We start from the raw sequence: 26175 nt of genomic DNA on the forward strand, positions 1-26175 counted from the left end.
CTTTTTCATATTCATGTTCAAATCAACTTACGGCACAGAAAGGCCACTGCTAATGTTAAAACCTGTTCTGTAAACCTCCTCCACCGTCTGGTTAGGATTGAACTCCCACTTGGGCAAAACAGAAACAAGAAATGAGTTGTTCATGGTAAACGCTGTACCAGCTGCATGGACTTCTGTAGTTAGTATTTCTCCTAACTTCCTCAGTTTCATTTAATATCAGAGAAGATGTGGTGCCTGTTCTAAGCCTTGAACTTCCCATCCTCCAGCAGTTAGAAACTTAGCCTGTTAAGAGTGAAAAAGCAAAGCTACAGAACAGGCAGAATGTAAAAATAGCTGAAGTGTTATTGCATATAAAAGCTCGTAAAATTTGGGGGGGTTCAAGTTCGTTCGCCACCTGACTGAAGGTTGCACAGGGACGAGCCCCGCGGCGCCGGGGTCGGGGTCGGGACTCGAACTGGCGACCAGCAGCGAAGGAGGGCGGGTGTTCGCCCGTGCGCATGCGCTTCGCCTCTGAGGGGAAGGGGACACGCGTGCTCACGGGCCGCCCGCGCGGTCACGTGCCCGGCGGGCGGGGCGGGCGGCGCCGGGAAATGGCGCGGCTGCTGGAGAAGCTCCCGCCGGGCCGGGCCCTCGAGGTGGGCTCCCCGCGGCACCGGGCGGGCGGCACCGGGGCTGAGGCAGGAGGAGCTGCGACCGCTGCCGCCGTGAAGCGAAGCGGGGGTGGGGGGCGCGGTGTGCCCGGTACCGCCCCTCGGGGCTGGGGAAGGCGGCGTTCGCCGCGGGGCGGCCGAGGTGGGGCTGTGCGGCAGCTGTGAGGGCGGCTGAGCCCGTTTTCCGGCGCTCCCCGGGCTGCAGGGCGGTGCCGCACCCTTCCCCGGCCCCTCGGGGCTGTGGCCCGTGCTGACCGGCCTCCCCAAAACGAAACCAGGGGCACCGGGGGGTGCACCCAGCGGTGGTCTCCGCGCTCGTTGTGCCCTTGGAATGTTGGAAATGGCCCTGAGCTCTTCCCAGCGCTGTCTGAGGGCGCAGAGCCGGAGCCGGGGGAGGCGGCCCGTGTGCGGGGCTGCCTGGACTGGCTGGGTTTGCCTCGCTGCGGTGCTCCGAGAAAAGATACTACGGCAGGCCAAGAAACCCGGCATATAGAAGAGCCTCGGTGCTAGAGGACAGTGGGCTGGGAGAGTAGAGAGGTCCGCGGACTGGGAGATCAGCACTTTGAGTTGCGCTTTGCATCCTGGCGATCCCAGCGCAGAGGTGGCTGAGGTGCCCTTTGGTGTGGCGGCTCAGCTGCTCGTTAGCACATCATAGTTGTGCACAAAATTATGAAGTCGAAACGTAAGTCCAAGGTGGATCTGAATCATGTTGTGATTTCTGTGGCCAAACCCTGTGAACTGACTGGGGAGGACAGCTCATATTCAGGGACTGCCTCTTTGTGACTTTTTGGAATGGTCCTGGGGCTGCGCCTGGATGAAGCACTGAGTCAGTACCCAGCGAAGGGAGGAGTGATAGCTGCATTGCCTGATCAGTCTTGTATCTGGTGTAGGCTAACTGTGATAGAATCATATTAATAATAAGTTACGTATCACGTTGTTTCAGTTCCTTCATAAAGTAGTTGATGGCATATGTGGCCGTGCGTATCCTCGATACCAGGATTATGGCAGTATCTGGAGCTTGTCGGAGTGGATGGAGGTTTTAGAAGAAACAGTGATGTATTTCAAAACCACAGTTGGGAAAAACATATCTGATGAAGAGGTAAGGGCCAGTCGCTTATTTTGGTGGACTTGGAGAGATTGTCCTGGAGTGATTAGTCTTGTAGTTTATTTAGTACTAAAGTTTTTTTACAGTATAGCATTTGAATAGTAGCAGACTAAGCCTAAATAGGTAGAAGGTTAGCAGCATTTAGAGATATGCTGTGTTCTATTATCAGAAATCTTACTTCTCATCTTTTATCCATTGCTTGTATTTTGACTACCTGCTAATAACTAGATCAAAGAAAGATACTTGTGTTGCTGTGGAAATCAGTATGCCTGTTTCAGCTAAGCTAATGTATTTTATCTCCACTCTGATGTTCAGAAACTTTCAGAGCTACACCCATGTTGCGTGTGTGATTTTTTTGTTTGTTTGTTTTGTTTTGACTTTAATGTGGCATCCAAGAAGGCCAATACAGCCTCCATTCTCTGTTTACTTTTAAATTGCAAGAAAATTATTATTATTTTTAAAAATGTTGCTGTGGTAAATACTGACTCAACTATCAAACAGAGAGCAGCCACTGAGGGCAGTATAGGAAAGGTGAGAAAGCTTGGATATCTATGGAGCACAGCTATTACAGGTGGTGCATGCTATTTCTGTGGTTCATAGTTTAAACAAACACAATTTTACTTTTTTTAGGCTGCTCAGCAGATAAATGAGTTAAATTCAAACCATCAGGAAGCAATCACAAAATGTCTAAATGGCAGAAAGGAAGAAATCTGGAATGCGCTAGTGGAAAGCGTAAATGCAATCTCTTCTGCCCAGCTGCAGGATTTTGACTGGCAGTTAAAGGTGAGAGTGTTGCCATAATGTTGTTTGAAAGAAGTGTTCCCAACACAGAAGTAGGTATTGATATAGTCTCCTTAGACCCGCTTGTTCTGGAGCATGGTTCCATTTTTATAGGTATGAGAAAAGCACATTTATCACAACGCATCAAAGGCTTGCCAGAAATTTGTATGAACTGTAAAGTATTTTTTTTTCCCCCCCTTCCTCCTTTCTTTTGAACCTACAATACCCATATCATTCCTAAAAGGAGATTGAGCATTATTCAGCAACACTTGGAAGTTTTGTATGCTTGTTATGATTTTGAAGCCTGAATGGACAGTATTTTTACTTAAAATTAAGTAAATATTTCTTCTTCGTTTAAGAGTAGTATACTGATTTGGGATGTTTCCCTGACTTTTTTTCAATTTTTAGATTCCTGCAATAAACAATTATTAATAATTAGTTTGAAGTAATTTATCTGTAAACTTATTTTGATAATAAACCAATGATAACTGTGTTGCCTGAAGTTGAATGATGCTTTGGTGTTATGAAGACACAGCTGCTTTAAATTAAACGCTATCAGATACTTAAACAGTGTAAGTAATGTTTAGTTAGTCCATGGGAGCCATAAAACAGGTTTGTAGAGCTGTTAAATAGTTTTCCATTTCAACCAGTGTTAAGTAATTTGTGTGGCAAACAGCTTTGGAAATCAAAGAGCAATGTCCATAACAGACAAGATATTGTAAGAGAAAATACAGCATCATACTGTGTTTCAGATGAACTGTTAGTAGGGATTGATGTCTTACTAACAGCGTTTACTGCTGACAAAAATATAAACTACACTTAGGTGAACTCTTGGTTTTTGCTTGTGGCTTCATTTAACTTTTTCTTCTGGAGCATTTTTTGAATTTCTGTTTTGTGATAGATATGTCTGGTACATGTGTGAACTATTGTATTCATTTTGCTTTAAACCACTTTTTTTTTTCTCCCCTCCTTGAGCTGGTTATGATTTTTTTTTTTTGCTTACTGTACTTGAATCCTACCAAGGACATTGTCTCTCCTGCTGTACCACATTCTGCTTTCTGAATAGATAGGGTAGGTGTGTACAATACTGATCTACAGTATTGTCAACTGATCTTTGATTTTTAGTATATTTTAAAGGCCTTATTTGTACTATAGTGAGTATAATAGTAAACAAAAAAGAAAGCACAGTTGGTATGTAAACCTCTTCATCAGTGATTATCAAATAGGGTATCTGACAAACAGGGTTTGATCAGCTGTAGAGAGAGTTGAAAAATGCACAAAGGTGTCCTCTTTCTCCCAACTGTCCCATTCTATAAGACCCTTCTTAATTGTTGATTACCAGAACTATTTGAATATGGTGACTTAAGAATTCATATACTTCATTTTTTAGGAGTCATGATCAAATATGTCCCATATTTTCACCTAGGATACAAAAAAGTAGTGTCCCAGTAAATTTAACAAATTGTTTTGACAAATGTGTTGCTATGAAGTGGGGTTTATGTATTTCAGTATATTGTTGGTATTAACAAGCAAACATCTCAACAACAGGGGAAAAAGAAAAGCAAAACCAAAAACTGCAGAGATGACTTGTGAGAAGTTGGTTTTGTCATGTTGATGTTCTGGTAATACACGTTCAGTATAAAGTGCAGATGTGATGCTATGAAAGACTGAAATCTTAATGGCTCCACCTTACACTTTGTTGTTTCATCAATCTGCCCAGCTTGCTCTCTCCAGTGATAAGATCTCCATGCTGCAAATGCCACTTCTCAATCTTGATTTGGATGTGAGAGAAAATGGTGAAATTAAACCAGTTTCTATAGAGATGAATAAAGAAGAGTTGCAGAACCTAATAAATGCACTGGAAGCCGCTAATAAGGTAGCTTTTACTGATATAATATTTTTCTCTTGACTTCTCTTGTACTGACTTTATTTTAACTGAAATTGTTTGTTCTGGGTATCTTGCTGAAGACCTAAAGTAAATAATTCATTGGCAAAATGACTGTAAAGTTAGAGGAAGCCTTCCATAAGGCAGGCTATCTTGGATAGACTGCAGAGCTTTTTTAGCACAGTTTAGTTTAGAATTTAAAAAAAATGCAATTAGAATCCTGATAAGCATAGTAGTCTGTTCAGAGCCCTGTTAAAAACTCCTGTGAGAACAGGAGAAGCAAATTAAATGACAAAGTGTCAGATGAGAGTTGATTTGAAAAGATTGGAGAGAACTCCAGTATTCCCCCAGCTTCAGAAAATGCCAGTGGCTGGGAATGCAAATGGGAGAGTTGTTTGGTCGAAACTGAGTGCTTTAATTTCCATGGCATAGTAAATCAGGAAAAAGTTTCAAAGATTCCAAGACAGTAACCAAAGAAGAAAATTTCAAGTGAAACCTTATTTGGAATGTCTCAGATTTCTTAATAGAAAAGACTGAGGGAAATGGGAGTTTGAAGAAGAATTGTTAGGGGAAGAAGTGTCATATGACTTGCACTCTGGTATTAACTGTGAATCCTGGAGTCCCTCCTTTTTCAGTTGCCTCTCAGTATTAATTCTGTCTCTGTTATAAAGGATAATATTTTTTAAAAAAAATCTGAAAATATCTTAAATATTTAAGTTTGTTACCTGAGAGATGGAATTCTGACATCTTGCAGGATGGGTGTGAAAGTGTTGTATCAACATGTTTTAGAAGTTAGCAGCTTTTGGTTGCTTCATAACATCTAGCAAGTAAGGGGTTTCTTTAGATATTTTATATAATGTTATGATGCTATAGCTGGAATCTGTACACCAACACTTAGAAAAAAATCTTCATCAGTATATAACAACTTAAAATAATAGTTTTATAGCTCATAGAGTTAAATACTAAGTTATAATAGGGCTGTTAATAATTACAAAAGACACTAAGATTATGCCTACCAGTCGCTTTAATGAGACTGATGTGGGACTTCTGAATAACTACACAGTTTTCAGTAAGATAAATGCATTACTCTAGATATAGTTGGTGTTCTTATGAAAGGAGAGCCCTCAACAGCTTGCTTTGCCCTGGATTTTTTTCCTCCAAAACTAAATAAAAATAGTAGCTTGTCATGAACTCTACACTATGCTAACAAGGATTCTTCCAGGACAGGAGTCGCCACATGCCTTTTGTTCTGCTCAAAGGTCTGTCTGAAAGTTGTGGGATGTTGTCATCTCCTTACTTAGTTTTATGTGCACACAAGGAGGATTTCACTCTAGAAATGGTCCCTCTGTTCTGCTTTGTGTGGAAGAAATCTCACTGGACCTGGAAGTTACCATTCTATGTTTTGATTACAGGGAGCTGAGGAATGGTTTGCTTGTAGTAAATTCTAAAGAAAGCTACTGGAAGTGATAGTTGTGTGATATTGTAAAACAGCGGGATGGTGTATTTTCCAGAGGAAAGACATGTTTATACAGTTGCATATTATGCTGTAACAGGAAACAAAAAGCTGTATTTCCTAGACTGATTAACTTCTGGTGTTATCCAACTTCAATCTCATTCCTTTTCTCCTTTTTGAAGGTGGTCTTGCAACTGAAATGATGGAATTCAGTTCATTGACAATATCTGCTGGTGATGGCTTCCTAATTGACTTGGACAAAAAAAAAAGTTCTCCGCAAAGCCAAAAGTTATTGATGCTATAAAATACTGAAGTGAGAAGGCTGTTATGACTTGTGACCAAATAAACTACCAATCCTTTGATAAAAATAATAAAATCTTGTATCTGTTTGACTAAAAATATAAATACCCAATGTACAGTTGCTTTTAGTACTAAAAATTTATAGAACTATGGGAAAGTACCACTTAGGATGTGTGCCGTATTTTTGGTTAAATTTCGGCAGTGTCTGCACAGGTGCCTATTAAAACTAAGGTGTCTTACTTGCATAATATGTTATCCTTATCTAAGGTGTCATGATAATGAAGAACATGACAAGAGTACTTGTAGCATTAATGTATTTATACTTGTAAATAAACACTTTGTGTATGAATAACCATTAAATTGTTTCCTGATTTATTAATCACTAAACTAAGTCTTTTTAGATGCTGGGAAAAATCAGCTTTACAAATAAAAGCAGTATAGAATTGGAACAGGTTGAAGTTGGTAGTGACCTCTGGAGGTCATCTTGTCCAAGTCCCCTGCTCAAGCAGGGTCACCTGGGGCTGGCTGCACAGGACCATGTCTAGATGGCTTTTGAATATCTCCCAAGGATGATGACAACACATCCTCTCCAGGCAACTTGAGCCAGTGCTCAAAATTTGAGGAAGAAGCGCTGAGGCTTTACTCACTAAAGTTTGGGGTTTTAGCTTTGGTTTTGTATTTTAGTTGATGGCTTTTCACATAAATAAGTGTTTTCAAAAGGAGGTGCAGTGCTGGAGAGGAGCTGACCTATGTAGACAGTGAAAATTATATTCCCAGCCCACTTAATCCAGCAGGTAACTGGTGCATCCTAGTCCAAGCCTTTCTGAAACCAGACTGAGTTTTGGTTGTATACATAGTATGTAACAAAGGTTAGAAGCTGTAACAGTGGAGAAGAGTACATCAAGAATCTTCTGGGTTCTACTGCTTGTTAAAGCGTTCTATATGTAAAGAGCAAATTGTCTGTAATGCTTTTATAAATACTAATGGGTACTTCTTAATATGCATGTGTGTCTAAACATGTTTTGTATATATAAAAAGGCAAAGTATTGATGACTTACCTTCTTCATAGTTTCAAAATCAGGGTCTTTAGTTTCTTCCACCATAGTTTGTTGTGCCATAGGTTTTCAGAGAAGAGGAGGAAAAGAAGAAGGTCTCTTATAGAAAGGCCTCTATAAAAGGATTTTAATAGGCTTAATGGATAGGAAACCTAAATATATGTTTCTAATATTAAAACTAGCACAGAAGTTTTGTGGGTCAGAGAACATTTTAAAAATATATATGTGTAAGAAATGTAGTCTCCCTTTTATTTGGTACTGGCATATTTAGTCAGATATGCATGTTTTTCAGTGTCAGCAATTCAAGAAAGATCAAAAAAAGTGGAGAAAGGGGTAAAAACTTGTAAGAATGAAAGACTGGAAAATATATCTTACAGTGAAAGGACTGTAAGTTCTTTAACAGATATGGCCAGATCATAGTCTTGAATATGCATAAGCAACAGAAATTTGATAATGGATCAGATAACAAAGACCTTGCCTAAGTGGTATCCAACTCAAGCTAAAAAAAATCAGGTTGGAATTGATGTTTGTTTAGCTTTATAAAAAGTCTGGAAAGAGTTACTGCAGGTTGTCCAGCAGTCTGTTCAGGAACATGCTACATTCTAATTGTGAGTTTAAGGAATAAATTGGTCAGGTTCTTTATTTTATTCATACGTATATTTGTCTTGACTCTTCCCTTTCCTCTAGATCTGGTGGCTTTATAGAAGAATGAATATACTGCTTTGAAATGGCCCTATGTGTTTCAGTGCTTCATGGATTGTATTACATAATGCACACTGAAGGTGTAACTCTGTTTTAGTGTTCATTATACTGTGATAGTGCATGTTGCCAAAAGGCTTTCGTACAGCTAAGAGGCTTAACTTTCAGTAGCTCATTTTTTTTAAACTGATTTTTATTGTTGGAACACTGTTTTTATCATTTAGGACAAAAAGACTAAAAACTATTCATTTTATTTACAGTAGCAGAAATAATAAACGGCAATTTATTTCACAAGAGTGTACACTATCAAGTTTGGGATGTCAGTTGGATAGAAGACACTTGTGTGCTGATCAATTTGTGCAATTTATAGATGTGCTGTGAAGACATTTAAGAAAGCAGATACCTAGAAATCTGTACTTCAAGGAATATCGAAGTGGATATTTAAAACTTATTTTGCAGTACATTGCTAAAGAGAATTTCTGTGTCACCACTGCTTAGTTTTCAAAGATCAGTTGTTAAAAAATACAGTAAATTCTTCAAAATAAAGTTGTGTTTTCTCAACAATAAAAGGCCACAAATGCTAGCTTCCATTTTTACATTCAACCTATGAAACTTCTGTTGCAAAGTCTGCTATGTATCTAGCTGATAGAAAGCATTTATTTTTAAGTGTAGATGCCATTTAAAAAAAATTCAGACTTTTTCTTAATAGTAGAGACTTAAAGTTTGTGTAGTTTAATTTTAAATTTAATAATGAGTTATGTAAAACGGTTTTAAATTGCTCTAAGGGTATGTGGTGGTGTTTCACCCTTAGTATAATGCTATATTTGTCCTGTTCTTTACTGCAGCACTGAACAGGAAAAGCTGAAGAATCTATTTCAGTGATTATTTGGTTTTGCTTTTAAATAAAGAAAATACAGTTTCTGTTATCAAGTAGCAGCAGTAAATAATCAATAAAAGCAATGTGCTGCTTTTTCATGGGTGTTAGACTTTATTGAAAGTATTTTTTATATAACCATCAAAATGATGTTTTTGACAGAGCATAACAACACCATGTGAACAGCTAGAGAGGGAGAAGAGCACCAGTTGATGAGCAGTTGAGAGCTATCTGCTAAAACATGGTTGTCATGGAATTGCATTTGAAATGTGCATTCTGACCTCAGATCTCTACAGAGAAACGGACTGTCCGTAAGGCACGCGATGACCTCCAGTGGGTGGAAAGGAAAAGGACCAAATGGAACGGAGAAAAGAGCTTGCTGTTCTGAACTTTGTACCATCTATCGGAAAATGGTTTCATTCTGTCTCTGCACTGAGAATTAGGTACTTCTGGAGCAAGCAAGGTCTGCAGTTGTGACAGTTAAGGCATTTGTGGAGGCTGTACCAGGCCGAATTGATGCAAAAAGCTAGAGATTCCACAAACCCCATTATACTGGTGTCAGCTTCAATATACACTTTGGTGAATGCAGGTAGACATAAAAAGGTAGTGAACAGCAAAAATGTATGTGGAACAGAAACATCTAAAACAAGCTCGTGTGCCCAGGAGCATGTCTGTCAAGTACACCTGGCCATGCTCCCTTCTGGGCTGAAGAACGGGGGGTCAGGTAAGGAAGTTGCCATCGCGTTTCCACTCAGGTTTTCACATGGCACAGAGCACTGCAGGGCATGTCACGGCCCCTGGAGGAACTGTGTGCTGGGACCAGGGTGAAAAACAAGAACTGTACTGGTAACAAAAGCCATGGAGGGGCTGTGGTGTGGGGAGTGTCACTCACAAAGCCACTTGAGTCTGTGACTAAGAGCGGAATCGGGGAGATCTTCTGAAGGTGTAGGAATTAGACCAAAGGTGCAGGAGTTTGAAGAGTCCATTAACATTAAATAACTTTTAATTTTGTCCTTGCTCATCTGCTCACTTTGCCCATATCTATATTTTTCTGTGTTCTTCCAGACCTGAGCTCTTTCTAATTAGCAGGCTATGTTAAGTTGAATGGCTTTGATGTTTTCACATTCCATCATGCTAATTTGTAATGGTTGTTCCCAGACGATGCTCCCCCTTTTGTCCTCTTTCAAGGACACTCCTAGTGTTTCCCCCTATAGAGCAGCTCACTTCTGGGTCCTGTGGTTGTGTGGGCAAAAAAAAGAAAATAACCCTCACAAATACATTGGTAAAATCCCTGTGGTTTTGCAGGTACTGTGTACAGACCTCTTAAGAATGTAATTAAGACTAGAAACAAAATTTTGTTCAGTAGGCTCTTTGAACTGAAAGTCCTAATGAAAATAGTACATATAATGGACGCACTGTATGAAGTTTTCGTTTCAACACGTACAAGCACCCAGAGGAATTCACATTGCATAAACAGACCTGCAATTTGAAACAGAAAATGCAGCATATCTGGATACAAAATATAAAAATTAATTATAAAAATAATGTTACTTGCCCTCCATTGGCATTCATTGCACTTCTATCCATTTTGTAGAAATCTTCACTTGATTTCAGAAAAATCATGTTTTTCGTGATCAATCATTTCATCTTTGATCTTGGCACACTAAAGTGAATCAGAATTGGATCTGACCAGCAATCTCTCAGTATGGAAGTGACTACTGTAATAAAATTGCTTTTGCAACAAAGCAATTGTGTTATGTCAAGAAGCTGTGTTTTAAAAATATCTATATAAGCGTGTAGAACATTTCTGAGTTCTGGAGCAAGCCTTTCTGATAAGAAACATGCTGAAACATGATTATGCTTTTATCTGAAAGGTAGTTTTAAGAACCAGTAACACCTTGTCCTGAAGTATGCACACTTTTTGCTATCACTTTAAGTTGTGAATTAATATTTATAATGAAGTATCAGAAATAAAGGGATTTTTACTTTTCTGGTACCAGAGAATGCTTTTGTGTGTCAAGATAGTCTATAAACTTTTTTACTTCTTTAAATCCACTTTTATTACATTTAGCAATAGCCTATACTTCCCTCTGTAAATTTACAGTTTATACGTACTTTGAGACTGCTCCAGAAAGATCAGAAGACCACTGCTGAAACATAGAAAAGGGGGAAAATCTCATAAAGATTTATCCTTTGGACTTTTACAAGCCTGTGTAGTTCATGTTATCAGACTGCTGTGTGGAGAGGTCACTGCAGGAGCAGAACTTCATGTTTTAAGCTGGTTTCTGGAGGATTTACTGGATGTTCAACTTTTCACATTGTCTATGGCTGGGAATTTTGCTCAAAAGAACTCTCAATATGTGCCTAGAATCAGCAAGGGTCCCACATAGAGAAGGCTGTGGCTATTTTTTAGCATCAGATAAGTCAGCTAATTTAGCAAATACAATAGCGAAAGGCACTGGAAGGTGTGGAGACTTCCCTAACTGGAAACTACTACAAGTCCACAGGGGCTGCTTTGGTGGTGGACTGTCCGGGGGAAGGATTCCTAGCATCATATAGATTAAATAACTTTTTTTCCTTGTTCTTTTTTTTTTTCTTTTTAATGGCCACAATAAAAGAAGGAATTCTGTTTCTTGGGAATGCAGAAATTTCAGATCTTCCACATTTGTTTTAATATTTATTTAGACAGGAGCCAGAGCAAGCATTGGATGATCTGATGAGAACTGCTATTAACTTGCCTTTGTATTAATAAAACCCAGTCCTGAATTTTTTACCTATGCGAAAGTCTCATTCAGCTCTTTCTTGAAATGATGATTTGCCACCTCTGTTTTGTAAAGCTGCTGTTTTCTGCAGCACACAGTATTCAAAGTTCGTATCTTCTGAAAATCTAAAAAAATCGGGTAATATGTTGTCAGCTAGATCAAAACAGCAAATGACGTTTCAGAGATGGGAACAAGGAAAGTGGTATGTTCACAGATGAAAACAAGGTTGCTGATGCTCTCGCTGAAATGCATGATCTGCCAAAGGCAACCATCTTTATGAACGTTTTTGGTGGTGTGATTGATATTTTATACATTCCTCTAAGACTGTGCAGATAGACAAAGACATTACTGGTCAGAGACCATCTCTAGAGAGATGACATGGTTCTCCTGCCATGTAATTATTTTAGCTCCTTATTGGTAATGATACTCAATGGATTTTGCCAAGAATAAACATGTAACAGAATGACTACCATGCCATTTCATACACTGGCACCAGCACAAGACAAGATGTGATGTTTTAATAACATGGAGACTCAAAATGTCTTCTAAAATAACTGAGAAACAAACACACCAAGGAGCAGACAACATAATTAGGTTTCACTCTGCACTCCAAGACAGTAAGTAGACCAAAATTACCTGATCTTCCTTTAAAAAATACCAGATTTCTCATTTGTCTCTTAATTCTTTCGCCCTGTACATATACATTTTGGTATCATCACATACTGAAATTCAATATTCTTTTGTTATGTCCTACCTTCTTTGGGCTGCAGGGTGGATGCCTATGGGGGCAGGAAGAAACATACAATCACAGATGTGTTGTTTTATGCTTTTCAATACAGAAACAATTTTAAAACATTTTTGTACGCAACAGGTATAACACAGGTCTTTTTTGACTAGTACTCCCAAGGCAATGTCAGTAATGGATCCGCAGTATGTGGCAATTCATGAGAAGGGGCAGAGGTTCATCAGTGATAGGTAACAGAAGCAGCTGGTGGAACACGGTCCCCAGCCCTGGATGACTTTTCCTCATGATTTATCTCAAGAAATCCCCCACTTGCACTACAAGAAGATAGAGTATTTTCTGTAAGGGTGAACCAGCAGGTAACTCTGAAACAGCAACTTCTGTGCTGTTCAGTGGTAGCATATAATGCAGGAATGTTGTCAGAAATCTTCCTGTGATATTGAAATTGTAGGGGGTTTTTTGTGGTGTTTCAAGACCTTTTCTATCACTGTTGCTATTCCTTCTTAATTGTTTTGAATTGTGTGGGAATATAAATGAAGTGGAAGGATTTTGGTTTGTCCACTGGAGTGGCTGCAGCTGAGTCTTACACACTGTTTGGGGCTGGTGCCAGCTCTCATGCCTGCCATCGCAACAATAAGGCCCTTGCAAACCAGCAGTTTTGCTCAGCCATGGAGACCAGCTACCCAGCTGGGTTGGTATTAGAGTGGTGGGCAAAATCACTGCAGTCTCCTGGCTGACTCCATCCCAGTTTGAAGCCCTGGACAAGCACAGAGGAGCTGTTTAATTTACTCTGCTCTTGGAGAAATACACACCCCAAACAATAATAAATAGTTTCAAGAGCATGGAAACCAATGAACCTTTTTTTTCCCTGTGGATCTGCTTATTGAACTGCCCTCCCATGTGGATTCTCTGATGACCAATAAGGCTGGGGTTTATCAAGTCCCTTTCTCCCAGAGAAGGGGGATGGATTAACAGGAACTTTGTCCCCTGCTCAACTACCTGCTTTGTTGAAACTTGTAAGAATGTATTATCTAGCAGGTCCTTACTGTTCTGTTATCATTTGGTTGAAATTGCCAATGGATTCAAATATTATTGGGAGACTCCCACATAGGCAAACACACAGACACATAGTGACAGCAGAAGCTCATATGTTTGGGAAACCTAGCTGAAAAGGACTTCCAGTGCAAGTTTTTAAAAATAATCTGTTCGAACTCACAAACTGCAGGAAACAGGGGCAGAAATTGTAAGAGGGTTTACCTAAAACCTAATTAGCAATAGGACTTTATCTCTGCTGAGTTTGAAGTCTAGTCCCTATGGGCAGGCAAACCAACTACTACAATACAACAGTGACGGAGCTTAGCGGTACAGCGTTATTTACTTTTATCACTTAAAGCCAGCCAAATGACTCCAACCTATTGATGGGAAGAGGTTTTGTTTCTTTTGTGCTCACTAATTCCTAGCTCCAGATGGTAACGTACGTGGGTAACCCATAAATATCCACATTTTTCCATTCTGTGCCTCTAATAACCACTGCCTTTTCCTTGCTGCCAGGCTATTGCTCTCAAGTGAGAAACGTTTTCTTCTGCTTTTTTTATAAAAGTAATGGAAAGAGGGAAAATATGCTAGTTATGCTTAGACACCCTGTTCCCAAGTTTTGGTTTTAATTCTCTTTTGATGCTTTGAAAGATGTTTTAGTTTAAATCCAATGTGCCTTGCAAGCTCGTATGCCAAATTCTGTTTTCTTTACCAGAGTTAGTGGTTAAATGTGCAGATAGGGGATCAGTGGGAGGCAGGAGATGCTGTCTCTGGGCTAAGACATTGCCACCCTGGCAGTAAGGTGTGGTTACTAGCCCCTGCTGCAAAACTTGGTGCCAAGCGCTTCCAGCTCTCAATACCTCAATACCTCGCTGTGTGCCATTCAAAACTGGCAGCAGGGCTGGGTTTTGTATCGGTGACGTCTGTTGAAGGACTCCTGCTGCACGAGGTTGGACCCTGCTGTTTTGGAACATGCCGTTCTGAAGGAGTTTTGTGTTTGGAGTGTTCTCATTTTGTTAATGGCCCTTCCTCTGCTCCATACACTTTTTCTTTTTTTTTTCTTGAAATTGTACCATATAAGTGCTTTTAGCCCATGTGCCTAACATCTGTACATGAAGTAGTTGGATGATCCATAAGTTAGAAAATAAGTGTATGCAGATGTTAGGAGTCTACAATAAAAATGTTGAAGACCAGTACAGCTGACCTTTGCTTCTGTAGTAGAAGGCAAGGGTTCCTTTTCTACCTAAATTCTGGTTTCAGTATCACATTGGATTTTGGCTCTTCCTAACTGTCCACTATAAGGGGGAGTTGTAACGTCTCCACACCACTGGAACAGCTGGATTAAATTACTGACCTGTGGCCTGTCTGTCAATATCTTTGAGAAATCAGGTAATGCAAAAACATGGGTCACTGACAGTTTTTTGTTTTGTTTTGTTTTGTTTTTCGCCCCCAGAGTATTTTACACTACAAATCTGCAGAATGTATTGCTCTCTTTAAATTTATTTCTGTGTGTAACCACAAAGCTGGCAAGTTTACTAGCTCATGGACTTATTCTCTCTGTTTGTAAAGTCTGGTGCCAGTTGAATTCAAAACCATTTAACGGAGTGTGTATTTGGAATGGACAGCACATACAGACCTACAGCTGTATCCCTCTTGTGGCTATTTTTTGCAATCATGAAAAGTTCGGTTTGCTTAGAATGCAACGCTTCCATATGTTCTGTGTATTGTTTACTTTATGATCTCAAAATATTGTTAATTGCCACTAAAATATTCTTGATCTAAGCATTGTTTAAATTTGACTGAAAAATTAATCAAAATGTCCCATGTGGGATTACATGTGACAGTTCTTATTTTGGTTGCTGATATGGTGCAAAAGTTGAAAAATTATTTGGAGTTATTTTAGGTTGGGGATAGTAGTACCCTATGGCAGAAGAGCCATTTGACTGAATTAATATTTATCCTGAGTCATCTCAAATTGCACCTAGTGTCTGATTAATCTGGTAAAATTGTGCAGCTTTTCAATAGGCTGGAAGTTAAAGTTGTAGCAGAGAAGCGACAGCTGAGAAGACCACCTTTGTGCTCCACTGAACTTGGGATGAGACTGGCACTTTGGAGTCCACAGAAAAACTGATAGTCTCAAGGACCCTCCTGGATTAGCAATGTCAAATGCCTGTTTTTCAGCCTTTTATTTTTTTGTAATGAGTACATTAAAGCTATTCCATTTCTTGTTTGGTGATTTATCATTCTAGACCGTTTCTGCAGAAGCCTACTGCACAAAGAGAAAGGGCAGCAGGTTAGGAGGTCGAGGTCTGGCAGGATGTGACAAATGTTCGCATGTAGGAGTGTTTCATTTATTATTACATTCTGATTAAGAAGTGGTAATGTCAGCTGGCAATAAAGTCATCAGTTGACTTTACTGCCAGGCAACAAGGAACCGGTGAGGAAACTTTCCACATCACTCATTTCTATTCCCTACTAACTCCTAACTGCAGGTGTTGCTGCTTACTGTCCTGATCAGTGTTTCTTTCTGTACCAGCTGGCACTGGTAAGAACCATCTCAGTACATACATAGACTTTGTTGGCTTCTATATCTTGACCCTCCTACAAGCACAAAACACTTTCAATACAAAATAAAATTTAACTGATAATAGTTCCATTTCAAGAAAATGCTTAGGCAACATAGTATAAACACTGTTAGAAAAAACTGGCAATAGAGCAGGGAAATGGGTTTGATACAGATAGGCGATGACTGACCTATTGCTCCTCAGTTGCGTGCAGCTCGCCGGTGCTTTGCCTGCAGGTCCTGGGCCGTGGTTGTGCCAGCAGCCGGGTGGGGACAGGCAGCTCCTCAGGAGCAGCGTTCCCACCATCACCAGTGTGCCGTAAGACTCGGTTGCATCTCCTGTTCCTCAGCGGAGTAAGGCAATCTGTAGGAAACTGTGTGCAGAACTCTCCTCAGACCTGTCCCAAACATCTGCCAACTTTTGGGAGAAAGTGTTGCAATTACCAGCCATGGGAAAACTGGGAGTCAAGAAAAGTAGCAAGTCTTGGGCTGGAGTATCCCTCTGTAGTTGCTTTCAGGAATGAACACGTGTTTGTTTTCTACTTTTTTAATACAAAATTACAGATGGCACAATTGTTCTCATCAATTTCAACTTTGCTACTTTGTGGAAATAACAAAATTCAAATCAGATGCAATCAATTGATTCCTTAGTTGGAAACTCAGTGGGATTTGTCTCTGCTGCCCTTTCCGTCTTTTGAAGATCCCTGCCTCTCTGAAAATGTGAACTGACTTACATGTCCTTGAGTGGTACTTGTCACAGACACTATGGAGATACTTCCTAGTATAACCATTAGCTTTGAAATGGTGCACGATGTAATAGTTATAATATTTCAAACAGTTATTTCTTCAAATTTCTTTACACACTAAATACTGAAAGACTGTGACGTGGTTACTACTTTGAGTTGTTTTACTGTTTTGTTCAGAAGCATGCTGCTGTGGGAATACAGTAGGACTAGATTTTATTCCACTTAAAAAAATATAAAAGCAGGTAAAGAAGGGTCATGGGTGACGCACAAACTCTTTGTAAAATTGAGGTATAGCGTTTTTGCTGAAGATGCTCTTTAGGAGCAGATCTGTACTATTCTGATCTGCACGTAGTGAGGCTGGATTTGGGTTGGCTTTTTTTTTGAAACCTTAAATCTAGAAGTATTCAATGGTTGAGTGTCTTACCTTGAACATGTAACATTGTGGCTACCGTAGTTCTTCAGAGTTAACAAAATTTAGAAGGAAAAAACCCCAAGTCTAATTATGTCAGTCTATGGTAACATTATTGCATAAATTAGTGGACATAATACAGCCAGTAAACAACATTGAAAAGAATAAACGTGATGGGAAAGACCATTCTGGACCACTTGTCTATGGAATTAACATCAGTCAAATCAGGGATTTTGACTTTGATCTGGGATGCCCTTCTTCGTAAGTGTCCTTTTTTATGGAGCCTGTGCCTGCCCAAAGCGCTCCGACTGTAGACGTCTCTGCTGGAAGTGGCTCTTCTGTACTGCAGGTTGGCACTGTCGTACGTGTACGTGGTGGCTCGGGGGTCACGGAGGCTCGTGAACACGTGTGAGCTGCTGACGTCATTTCGTATTTCAAGTGGGCTCAGAAGCATGTTTCCATGGAGATCAACCTGTGTCAAGGAAGGAATGTCAATTAGACGGGTTCCTCAGCCAGCCCAAGGTGTCTCCCAGATGGACAGGTACCTTCTGGCCCTACTGCCAATGTGCTCCTGGGGCTGCAGTGACAGTTGTGTCTTGTATAGCATCAACAGAAGTGAAAATACACTTTCCTGACTGATGTGGAATTATTCGTCAGGCATGTAAATATCTTCCATTCTGACCCAGCTTTTTGGTCTAGGACCTTTTAATTCAGTTATTATCTCATCCCTTGTAAAGTAAGAGTTTTCTAGTTTTATCTTAAACTTAGATCATGGTCTTAATGAAATACTGAGTTTTAATGTCTGATGATCTGACACCCTAAGCTTTCATGTACTCAAGATGGAAAAAAAAATGTAGCTATCTCTATCAATTTTATACAGTTTTAGAACTGTGGGTTAGTTTCAAGGACAGTTTTTTAACAATGTGTTCATCACATGAAGAACATAGAGGTACATGTGCATTTTATCAGTTACTGTAATATGCTTGTGATGAGAATTAATTTTGGAGAATTACTATATTGCAGAGATGGAAATCCCTGCACTCCACAGCATACAATTAACTTGCTCACGTGCGGATAGAATAATCCATTTTACTCAATGAAACCTTGCATTCAGTTGCATTTTTGTATGTTGGTACTGGAAACAGTTGTTTCAAATATGTTTATAACTTTATTTATGCTGTTAGTCAGGGCATTGTTTTAAGTAGCTGAGCAAAGAACTGGAAACTGCAACCAGTATGTACATGTCTGGCACAAAAAATAGATATATATTTATATAAAATATTTTAATAACTTTTCCTTTTTTATATATGAACGTAATTAACCATGAATAGCTGCATTACTACAGAGTATTTACCTTTTCACTCATCTTTAGTTTTCTACATGTTTGTAGTAACACCTCCTATAGGAAAAGGTTTTTGGTGTTTCCAGGATGATTGCTGACTTCTCCATAAAGACTTCCTAGATGTTTCAAATTCCCAGATATTTAAACATCCACTGTAGCTCATATGAGGGAAATACACATCGGAACACAGACCTCTTAAATGAAACTCCAAAGACTTTGCCTTGAGGCTTGAGTATTAAAACTGTTTTTTGTAAACCGTGGCTTTGGACCTACCCCAAATATATTACAATCTATACCATAGCTGTCTGGGGATGCCTTTATACCAACGAAAAAAAGATTACTTATTGACAATATCTACTCTTGTGAACCACCAGTGATTAAGTAATGCTTTGTTCACACTCTGAGCTTTATGTTTTTAGCAAGACATAGCAGAGCTAGGAAATGGTACAATAAAAGTATGTTCAAGAAAAACTCCAAGCAGAGCACATGGAGAAATCCGGTCTCTGGGGGTTGCTGCAGAGAAAAGCTGGAAGCCAGAGAAAGCCTTGGTTCCACCTGGCAACTTGGAAGATGATCCTTCCCATCTCTGGAAGGAGAAAACATTGTGTGATGACTGCTGGCCAGACTAAGCTATTTGTGCAAAAGCCGCCCAGGAGAGCTGTGGGGAAAAAAGTCTTCTAAATGAAGTGATAAGCCACCACAGACAGAAAACGCTGTAGTCAGATTTAGCAGCTGATTCTGTGCATGCTGAAATGAGCATTCAGTGGGAACATCCCGGTTCCCACCACTGTTTTGGTGGGAAAAGCTAACATATTCTGGGTTAGAGAGGTCAGCTGGTCACAAACCAGCATGGTGTTTGCAATCTTTACTTCAGATATGAGCTACCCAGTTTATACCTTTTAGGTCAAGTCTTCAAATTTAAGCAGACGTAAGATCTAAGCTAGGGTTTCCTATTGTCCAGAGGACTGCTGTAACTATGGGACTATACATTACCCCTAAGTTCTGACATCTTCTGTGGAAAAAACAGTGATCCCAGAGTTGCCTCTGTGTAAAACCAGAATTTTTTAGAATTCTCAGAAGTTTTGATAGGTCAACCTTTTCTTTCCAGTTTTATGAAATGGCTCTTTGAGCTGTCTCTGATTACATGATCTAATGTTTAAATTAATTGACTTTATTATTACAATAGTAGTAACAGTACTGCAAGCATCGTTAAGCAGTTGTTCTGGCTTCTCTTTTGTGAAGACAGCTCATAACTGCCTACAATCTAAAGTGATTAACAGGAATGTTTCTTAAACTAATATGCCCTGACAGTTTATTATAAGCCAAGCAGCATATGAATCCCTGCTTTAAGTGTTACAAACGAACCTGGTTTATTTAAAATTGAGTTTTATTTAAATTATTTTAGGTGGGATGATTTGTATACATCATGAAGCAATTCAGTCTTTAAATTTGTATCAGAAATAGTGTGGCCAGCAGGGCTAGGGAAGTGACTGTCTGTCCTCCTGTACTTGGCACTGGTGAGGACACACCTCGAATACTGTGTTCAGTTTTGGGCTGCTTTCTAATGTTAACTGTTGGGACATAGAGGTAAGAACTTTTGTCTCAATACAGAAACATCTTTTCTTTCTCTTAAAATGAAAGATTCGGGGCCATGTTACTCATAAAAACTGTCTTGTTGGAATAAATGTAGGATTGTTATCACAATCCGATCTGCAAGGAAACAGGTTGTGCTCAGCAAGAATATAGTTATTCAGGTTTGGATTTACTTGAAGGTTGAGCTAGTTGTGTGCTTATGTGCTCCCTCTTTTCTTCTCCTTCCAGTAGCACTGTACTGGAAAATCATATGTTTCCCCTGGAGCCTGTGGCTGGTCTCTGGCTTTCCATCGCAGGTGTTTTGTGGTTCATGGAAGGTTTGAAAGGAAGGCGTGATGCTGTGCATAACTGGGGATCAAGAAACCATTTATCACCTGCCTTGTGATGCCATTTATGAACCCCTTGGTGGCTCAGCCCCTTTCTCACTCGCATTATGATTGCAACCTATGTCTTTCTCATGCTTAAGAGACATCTTCTGTGTAATGGTTATTCACATCATAATTGTCTGGGGAAACAGAAGCAGTTGCATGCATGGACTATCTAAATATTTTCTTGCTGGGTGGTTTGTCCTTTTTATTGATAATTATGGTGGTTTCCTCAGTGACATCTAGCTTTGACAAATGCACAAGGAGATACAAACAGTCTTTATGTTTTATTTAGAGAAACAGAAAGCTTATTCACTACAAATTAGTATTTTTTTGCATATTAAAAATTAAAATGGCATAAATTGTAAAACTGGAGAGGTTTTATTTCCACCTTCTTCAGTCTGTAGGGCAAGGAACAGCCATATATGAAACAGCAGTATGGTTTCCTTTTCCACCTGGTCTTCTCTACACTCTGTTAGTATCACAGTCAGTTTGCTGAGTGTTGCTCACACCTCTAAGGCTTTTGTTATCTGGTGAAGGAATTTTAACTCTTTTAGTCATGGTAGTTGTCTGTCAGATGGGAATGAGCAATATCTTCACCTGGCAGAAAGAGAGGAAGCACTGTTACATATCTTGTATTGGTTATAGGTCCCTGTATGGATAAGTGATATGAGTCAAGAGTAAAATGAAAAGAAATATCCTATAGCTGTATATACTTACAGCTCTACTACTTTTGTACTCCAAAAAACCTTCCCCTTCTCTGGTACAGACATCATAATACCAGTGAAAAAAACATGGTGGAGAGGGGCTGGGAGTTGTCTTCACTGGAGATCACATAACCTTACTGTGTCCCACTGCTCTGGTCATGGGCATTCTTCCTGACGAAGACAGAAGTACAGCTGTCGGACATCAGAATTTCCATGATGAGTGAAGTGGATGCTCACAAGGTGCCACATCAATGTTTCTTCAGTGGGATACCAAAATCCATTGATATCCATTCACACATGTGTCTGTGTGTATACATTTGTATGTAAAATCACAAATCTGCACTATACAGCTAGAAAGCAGTCTGTTCACTTAAAGTATTCTCAATCCCAGAATGGAATTGCGGTCTAAAGTGTGAAAACTTACAAATCCTGGTACAAAGTGTGTATGCCTTCTGTTTTCTGTCAGAAAAATGCTGGTGTATGCATGCGGTGCTCTGAAGAGTTCAGCTGTGGTTGTAAATACTTCCCATCCCATTCTAAGTATTGGTCTCAGGGTAACTGCCAGCGTAACATTTAGACAGAAGCTCTTGGTCATGAGTTAAGGCCTTTTGTTAGTTAAACTAAGTCTCTAAATATGTAGGAAAAAGAGCTTACCTGCATTCTTATCCTTTATACTTTCTCATCCTTTACTCAGTCCAGTGCACTGGGGCCCATGCAGCCAAGGCTGACGTCTGAAGAGGTGTTGCTTCCCTCTTCATCATAAACCCTTACTGTGCTTCTTCTCAGTTAGGCTGGGTTATCTCAGGAGCTGTTGAGGTGGCTGGTTAGAGTTTGTGGGTTTTGTTGTTTTTTTCCCCTTCCTTATCTTCCATAGAAATGGATAGAGAGTGTTTGCGTACAACAATCCGTAACAGGGTGGCTTATCTTCTCTGCCCTGTGGAGCGCAATACTTCGTGGCACATTGGAGACCGCTGCAAGCCTGAACTGCATTTGTGCACCCACTGTAATAAAGCATCTCCTACACATTGGGACAGGAGGCAAATGCAGGTAACCACTTTTAATGGGCTCATTGAGTTCACTGAGACTGAGGACATGATGACTCTGTAGATGATGCTTAGCTGTAGTGGTGTGGCTGCTGGGACACAAGACACACAAGTCTACAACTAATAAAATATCACAGAGTTTTCTGAAATGCACGTCCTGACATGTATGTGAAATTGCAACCCTTCATCAAGCTAAAGTCTTACCTGTTAAGAGTTTTATGTGTTGGTCTCATTCTTCAAGCTGAACAGAGGACTTAAATATAGTTTTGTCCAAATGTTATCGCCTCAGGCCACAGCAGTACAGATGTTTATTGAACAGACTGGGTAAGATCTCATTAATGCTTGGATGTAATATATTGTAAGAAAAGCAAAGAACAAAAAAAAAATTTTGGTTCATTAGGATACGTATTTTCCTCTGAGTCAGACTGGGCCAAATACACCTGATGGAAGTGTTTATTTCTGAAAAACTGGAGAAAAACAAGGGAATAGGTTTATAGAAGTTTGCAAGTGCTCAGTGATGTACTGCTAAATTAAACTTTTCCCTGTTAAAAAAATGTCCACAGTATTACTTCCTGGCATTTGTCTGGCTTGTTTTTTAAGAGGGGGTACCTGTGATCTGACTGAATTTAGCCTGAGGGAAAAATCCTGACATCTGTGAAAGCTGTTATAACCTAGCAGTATCCTACTTGTGGTTCTGGAAGCTCAGAGGTGTGGGCTTCATTCAGGACTCACTGAAGTAACAGTGTCTGTCTTTGCTTTCTATTTTTGGTGAAGTTTCTGTGTGTAAAGAGGAACTATGTAATAAACATTTTTTCTATACCACCTTCTATAGCAAAGAAATATACAGTTGAAATGGTAAATATTTAACTTCCTTGTACCCCTTGTATTTCTTCTGTGCTGCAAAGAAATGCTTGTTCTGAATATTCATTTGCATTTTCTGTAGTTTCTTATTCTGTTTTCAGTTGAAGACAGAACAAACCATATGTTGCTGTAATCTCCTTAAAATACGATATTTCTCTGGACCATCTCAAATGCTTTTGCATATGTGTTCAAACTGCATTAATCTCTATTGTCATATACATCAACATTGTCACAGCAGAAATAATGTTCGAAAAGTTAGCTTGAAGTTTTTACCTGGACTCTATTTGTTTCCAGTCTGCTCTTTTCTTCTGTAGCACGTCCTGCCCTGCCTGCTGCCTTTTTTTGACGTTGGGGTCCTTTCCCAAAGAATATATAGTTTACAAAGGCATATTCCAGCAAGGCCAGGAACACAAACACAAAGCATCCCATCAGGTAAATATCTATTGCCTTGACGTAGGGAATCTTTGGCAAGGTCTCCCTGAGGTGGGTGCTGATGGTGGTCATGGTCAGCACAGTTGTGATTCCTATAGAAGGAAGATAACAAGACAGGGAAAGATATTTGAGCGTGAAAGGCATAATGGCAGCATTGCCCAGCTACCATGCACTTCTCATGCAGATGGATTAATTAGGCGATCAGTTTAAGAGGTAAGGGAATTCATTGTACGGGACTGGAAAGGAAGATACCCTTGCAGGCCTGCTGATAGCACCTTCCTTGGCTTTCCATACAATGGAGGGTGAACAAAATAGCCTTCAAAAGCCCAGGCTGTTGTGGTACATCTTGCCTTAACTTTTACAATAACTCTGCTAGGGAATGTGGTGTTAGCTGACCTGGGTACCAGAGTTGGTCTTTCTATGTGAGGAAATGCTTCTTACTTTATTTACAGCAGTAGCCATGCTTGACCCCATAGAGTGGCTCGCATTGCTCTGAGGAACTGAGATAAGTATCTAGCTTTTGATTGAAAACAGAGGTTTGAAAGGAGAAAGGGAAGCTTTATGATAAAGTGATGGTATTTGATGAAGAGAAAGTGATACATATGCTTGAACGAAAACACCTCTTCCTGTTAAAGGGGTGCTTGCAAATAAAGCATTTCCATCTCATTGTGCTATCCATCACTGCATGGGTCTTTTTTTTTTTTTTCATATCCACATTTTGTTTTAGCTGGATGAAATTATTTTTCAGTCTGCTTTAATCACAGGTCGTTAGTGCATCCAGCTCTGGGCACTGGTGCATGAGCTGAATTTACAGAGAGGTGGGACAAAATAGCTTTCTGGCATTAGCACTAGAAAAGCACATTAAAGCACAGGTGGTGGCAGAAGATAATTGGTTCTAAAGGAAAGTTGTTGGAAGGAACATGGTATGGGAAATAACCAACTCTGTAGGTAAAACAGGCTTATTTGGTGTAAGCTGGTATATCTCCACTGATGTCAGTAGGATCTCGTATATTCTCTACGGCAGCACATCTGGCCTGAGAGGATGCTTTTTAACATCAATGAAAAGTTGATGCAGCACAGTGAAGATACCCTTAGATACCTGAGTTAGACCTTCGCACATCAGTTTGGAAGCAAGATACTTTTGGCCTGATCCAAAGACCATTATGGCAACTGGAAGTCAGTCAGGATCCCAACCTGACTGCAAAGCAAGAACTTCAGATGTAGGCAAGGTGAGACCTGCCTGCCTTCCTGACAATGAAGACCCTATACTGCATGTGTAAGATCATAATTAATGCGGATGCAATCAGCTCTATGGATTTGGTTCTACTGTATTCAAAGGCAAGAAGTATCTATTTAGTTCAGTGATTATAAAAAGAAGTTACCTAGAGCAACTCTGGCTGCAGAGGCATCATAATTGATCCAAAAAGATACCCATGACAGGATGGTGATCAGTGTGGAAGGCATATAGGTTTGCAAAATGAAGTATCCAATATTTCTTTTAAGCCGGAAGCTAAGTGACAATCGAGGATATGCTCCTGAAAGAAAGAAGCCGTATAACAAATAATGCCTAAAAAAAAATTAGACACTGATATATCTGGGTTGGGGAAGTAGGGGTGGGGGGAGGCGCATTTTCCTTTTTTAACTAGACAGTGCTTACCTGTTGTAAACTCCACTCTCTTTGATACCATCTGGTAATCAACAATAGAAAACTGTGGGAGCTCGATGTTATTAACTCCCGTTACTGCAGACTCTCCTCCATTCCAGTAAAATTCAATATCATCAGTAGTGTATCCATCTGAAACAGAGGCACAATTTGACTATTGATTTCTCTTTTTGTTTTATTACTTGGCTTAAATAGTTGTGGTTAAAGTGGAAGGAGCTGCTGTTAATCAGGAATTCAGCCTTCTATTATGTGAAATTTCTGTGTTACAGGAGTCATGTTGCCTCCTCTGTACCCAGGGGAAACTTCTGGGTGTGGAAAGGGAGAAGACAGAAAACAAGGACAGAATTTAAGATTAAAGACCAATTATTAGCTAGCTCTAACACTACTTCTACTTTTCATTCAGGATTGAGTTGCTCAGTTTACCAACAGGCTGATATAACATCAGTGGAACTTTTAAAGACTTTAGAAGGAACTCTGACAGTAAAACCTGGTTTGGTTCCCAGCTTTGCTTTTGATTTCCTGTGCAGGCTTTGAGAAAATCCAGAGTTTGGAGCCAGTGGAGGCAAAGCCGATTCCAGAAGAATTCAGGTGTCTGTTCTATGACCTGACAATGTCTGTTGGAGCTGTAGATATCTCTTTGATACTCATGCAGCATTTTACATTTTCATTAGATCATATCATCTTTGATCTTCTGTTATCACAGAACTATTTCCTATCGACTTCAAAACTAGCACATTTCTTCTCTTTCCTATTAACAGTGATGTTAATTATTTATCATTTAATTAAAAATTAATTTGCCATTCTACCACTGGGAGTGTTAGCATTATTGTTACCATTTTCATAAACATTTTGATTAAACTCAAAAGTGAATGAGTTTCAAAAATATCTCTGAATTGATGACATTTTTGAACTAATATTTAAACGGGTTGCAATTTATTGCATTTTACTACTTTCTCCAGATATCTACCAAAGGAGAGAACAACATCTCACCTATTTTTAGACTTTTCCTTCAGGTGTTAGATTTAATCAGGTTTAAATCATGTAACACAGATCAAATAAAAACATGTGTTTGAACTCAAAGCTTTAGAAAACTTGACAGTAGTTTTGGCAG

General features: G+C 39.6%; 2 protein-coding genes across 5 annotated transcripts in view; one reads left to right on the forward strand and one right to left on the reverse strand.

The window, feature by feature from the left end:
• Positions 1–552: 552 nt before the first annotated feature.
• Positions 553–6520, forward strand: COMMD8 (COMM domain containing 8). Of its 3 annotated transcripts, none has more exons than XM_065634475.1 (5): positions 553–635; positions 1594–1749; positions 2386–2538; positions 4256–4411; positions 6056–6520. In XM_065634475.1, the coding sequence occupies exons 1-5, from the start codon at positions 591–593 to the stop codon at positions 6074–6076; spliced, it is 531 nt and encodes a 176-aa protein (XP_065490547.1). In that variant the 5' UTR covers positions 553–590; the 3' UTR covers positions 6077–6520. The 3 variants fall into 3 exon arrangements, with proteins under 3 accessions (XP_065490547.1, XP_065490546.1, XP_065490545.1); XM_065634473.1 differs by having other exon boundaries at positions 570–671; XM_065634474.1 differs by lacking the exon at positions 6056–6520 and having other exon boundaries at positions 4256–4444.
• A 10662-nt stretch (positions 6521–17182) lies between these two features.
• GABRB1 (gamma-aminobutyric acid type A receptor subunit beta1) overlaps positions 17183–26175 on the reverse strand; it is a 113453-nt gene continuing 104460 nt past the window's right edge. Inside the window, exons 6-9 of one of the 2 annotated variants that reach the window (XM_065633715.1) lie at positions 25059–25196; positions 24784–24936; positions 23243–23493; positions 17183–17530 (exon numbers count right to left, since the gene is read on the reverse strand). In XM_065633715.1, coding sequence (XP_065489787.1) covers positions 17183–17530; positions 23243–23493; positions 24784–24936; positions 25059–25196 — 890 coding nt within the window. The remainder of the gene's footprint in view (positions 17531–23242; positions 23494–24783; positions 24937–25058; positions 25197–26175) is intronic. The other variant, XM_065633716.1, reaches the window with a different exon arrangement.

Source organism: Caloenas nicobarica, chromosome 4, assembly GCF_036013445.1.
Source record: "Caloenas nicobarica isolate bCalNic1 chromosome 4, bCalNic1.hap1, whole genome shotgun sequence".
Taxonomy (NCBI): Eukaryota; Metazoa; Chordata; class Aves; order Columbiformes; family Columbidae; genus Caloenas; species Caloenas nicobarica.

Coding starts and splice junctions, on each gene's coding strand:
- COMMD8 (XM_065634473.1), top strand. CDS start 591: ATGGCGCGGCTGCTGGAGAAGCTCCCGCCGGGCCGGGCCCTCGAGGTG. Junction 672..1,593: donor ACCGGGCGGGCGGCACCGGG/GCTGAGGCAGGA, acceptor ACGTTGTTTCAG/TTCCTTCATAAAGTAGTTGA. Junction 1,750..2,385: donor AAAACATATCTGATGAAGAG/GTAAGGGCCAGT, acceptor TACTTTTTTTAG/GCTGCTCAGCAGATAAATGA.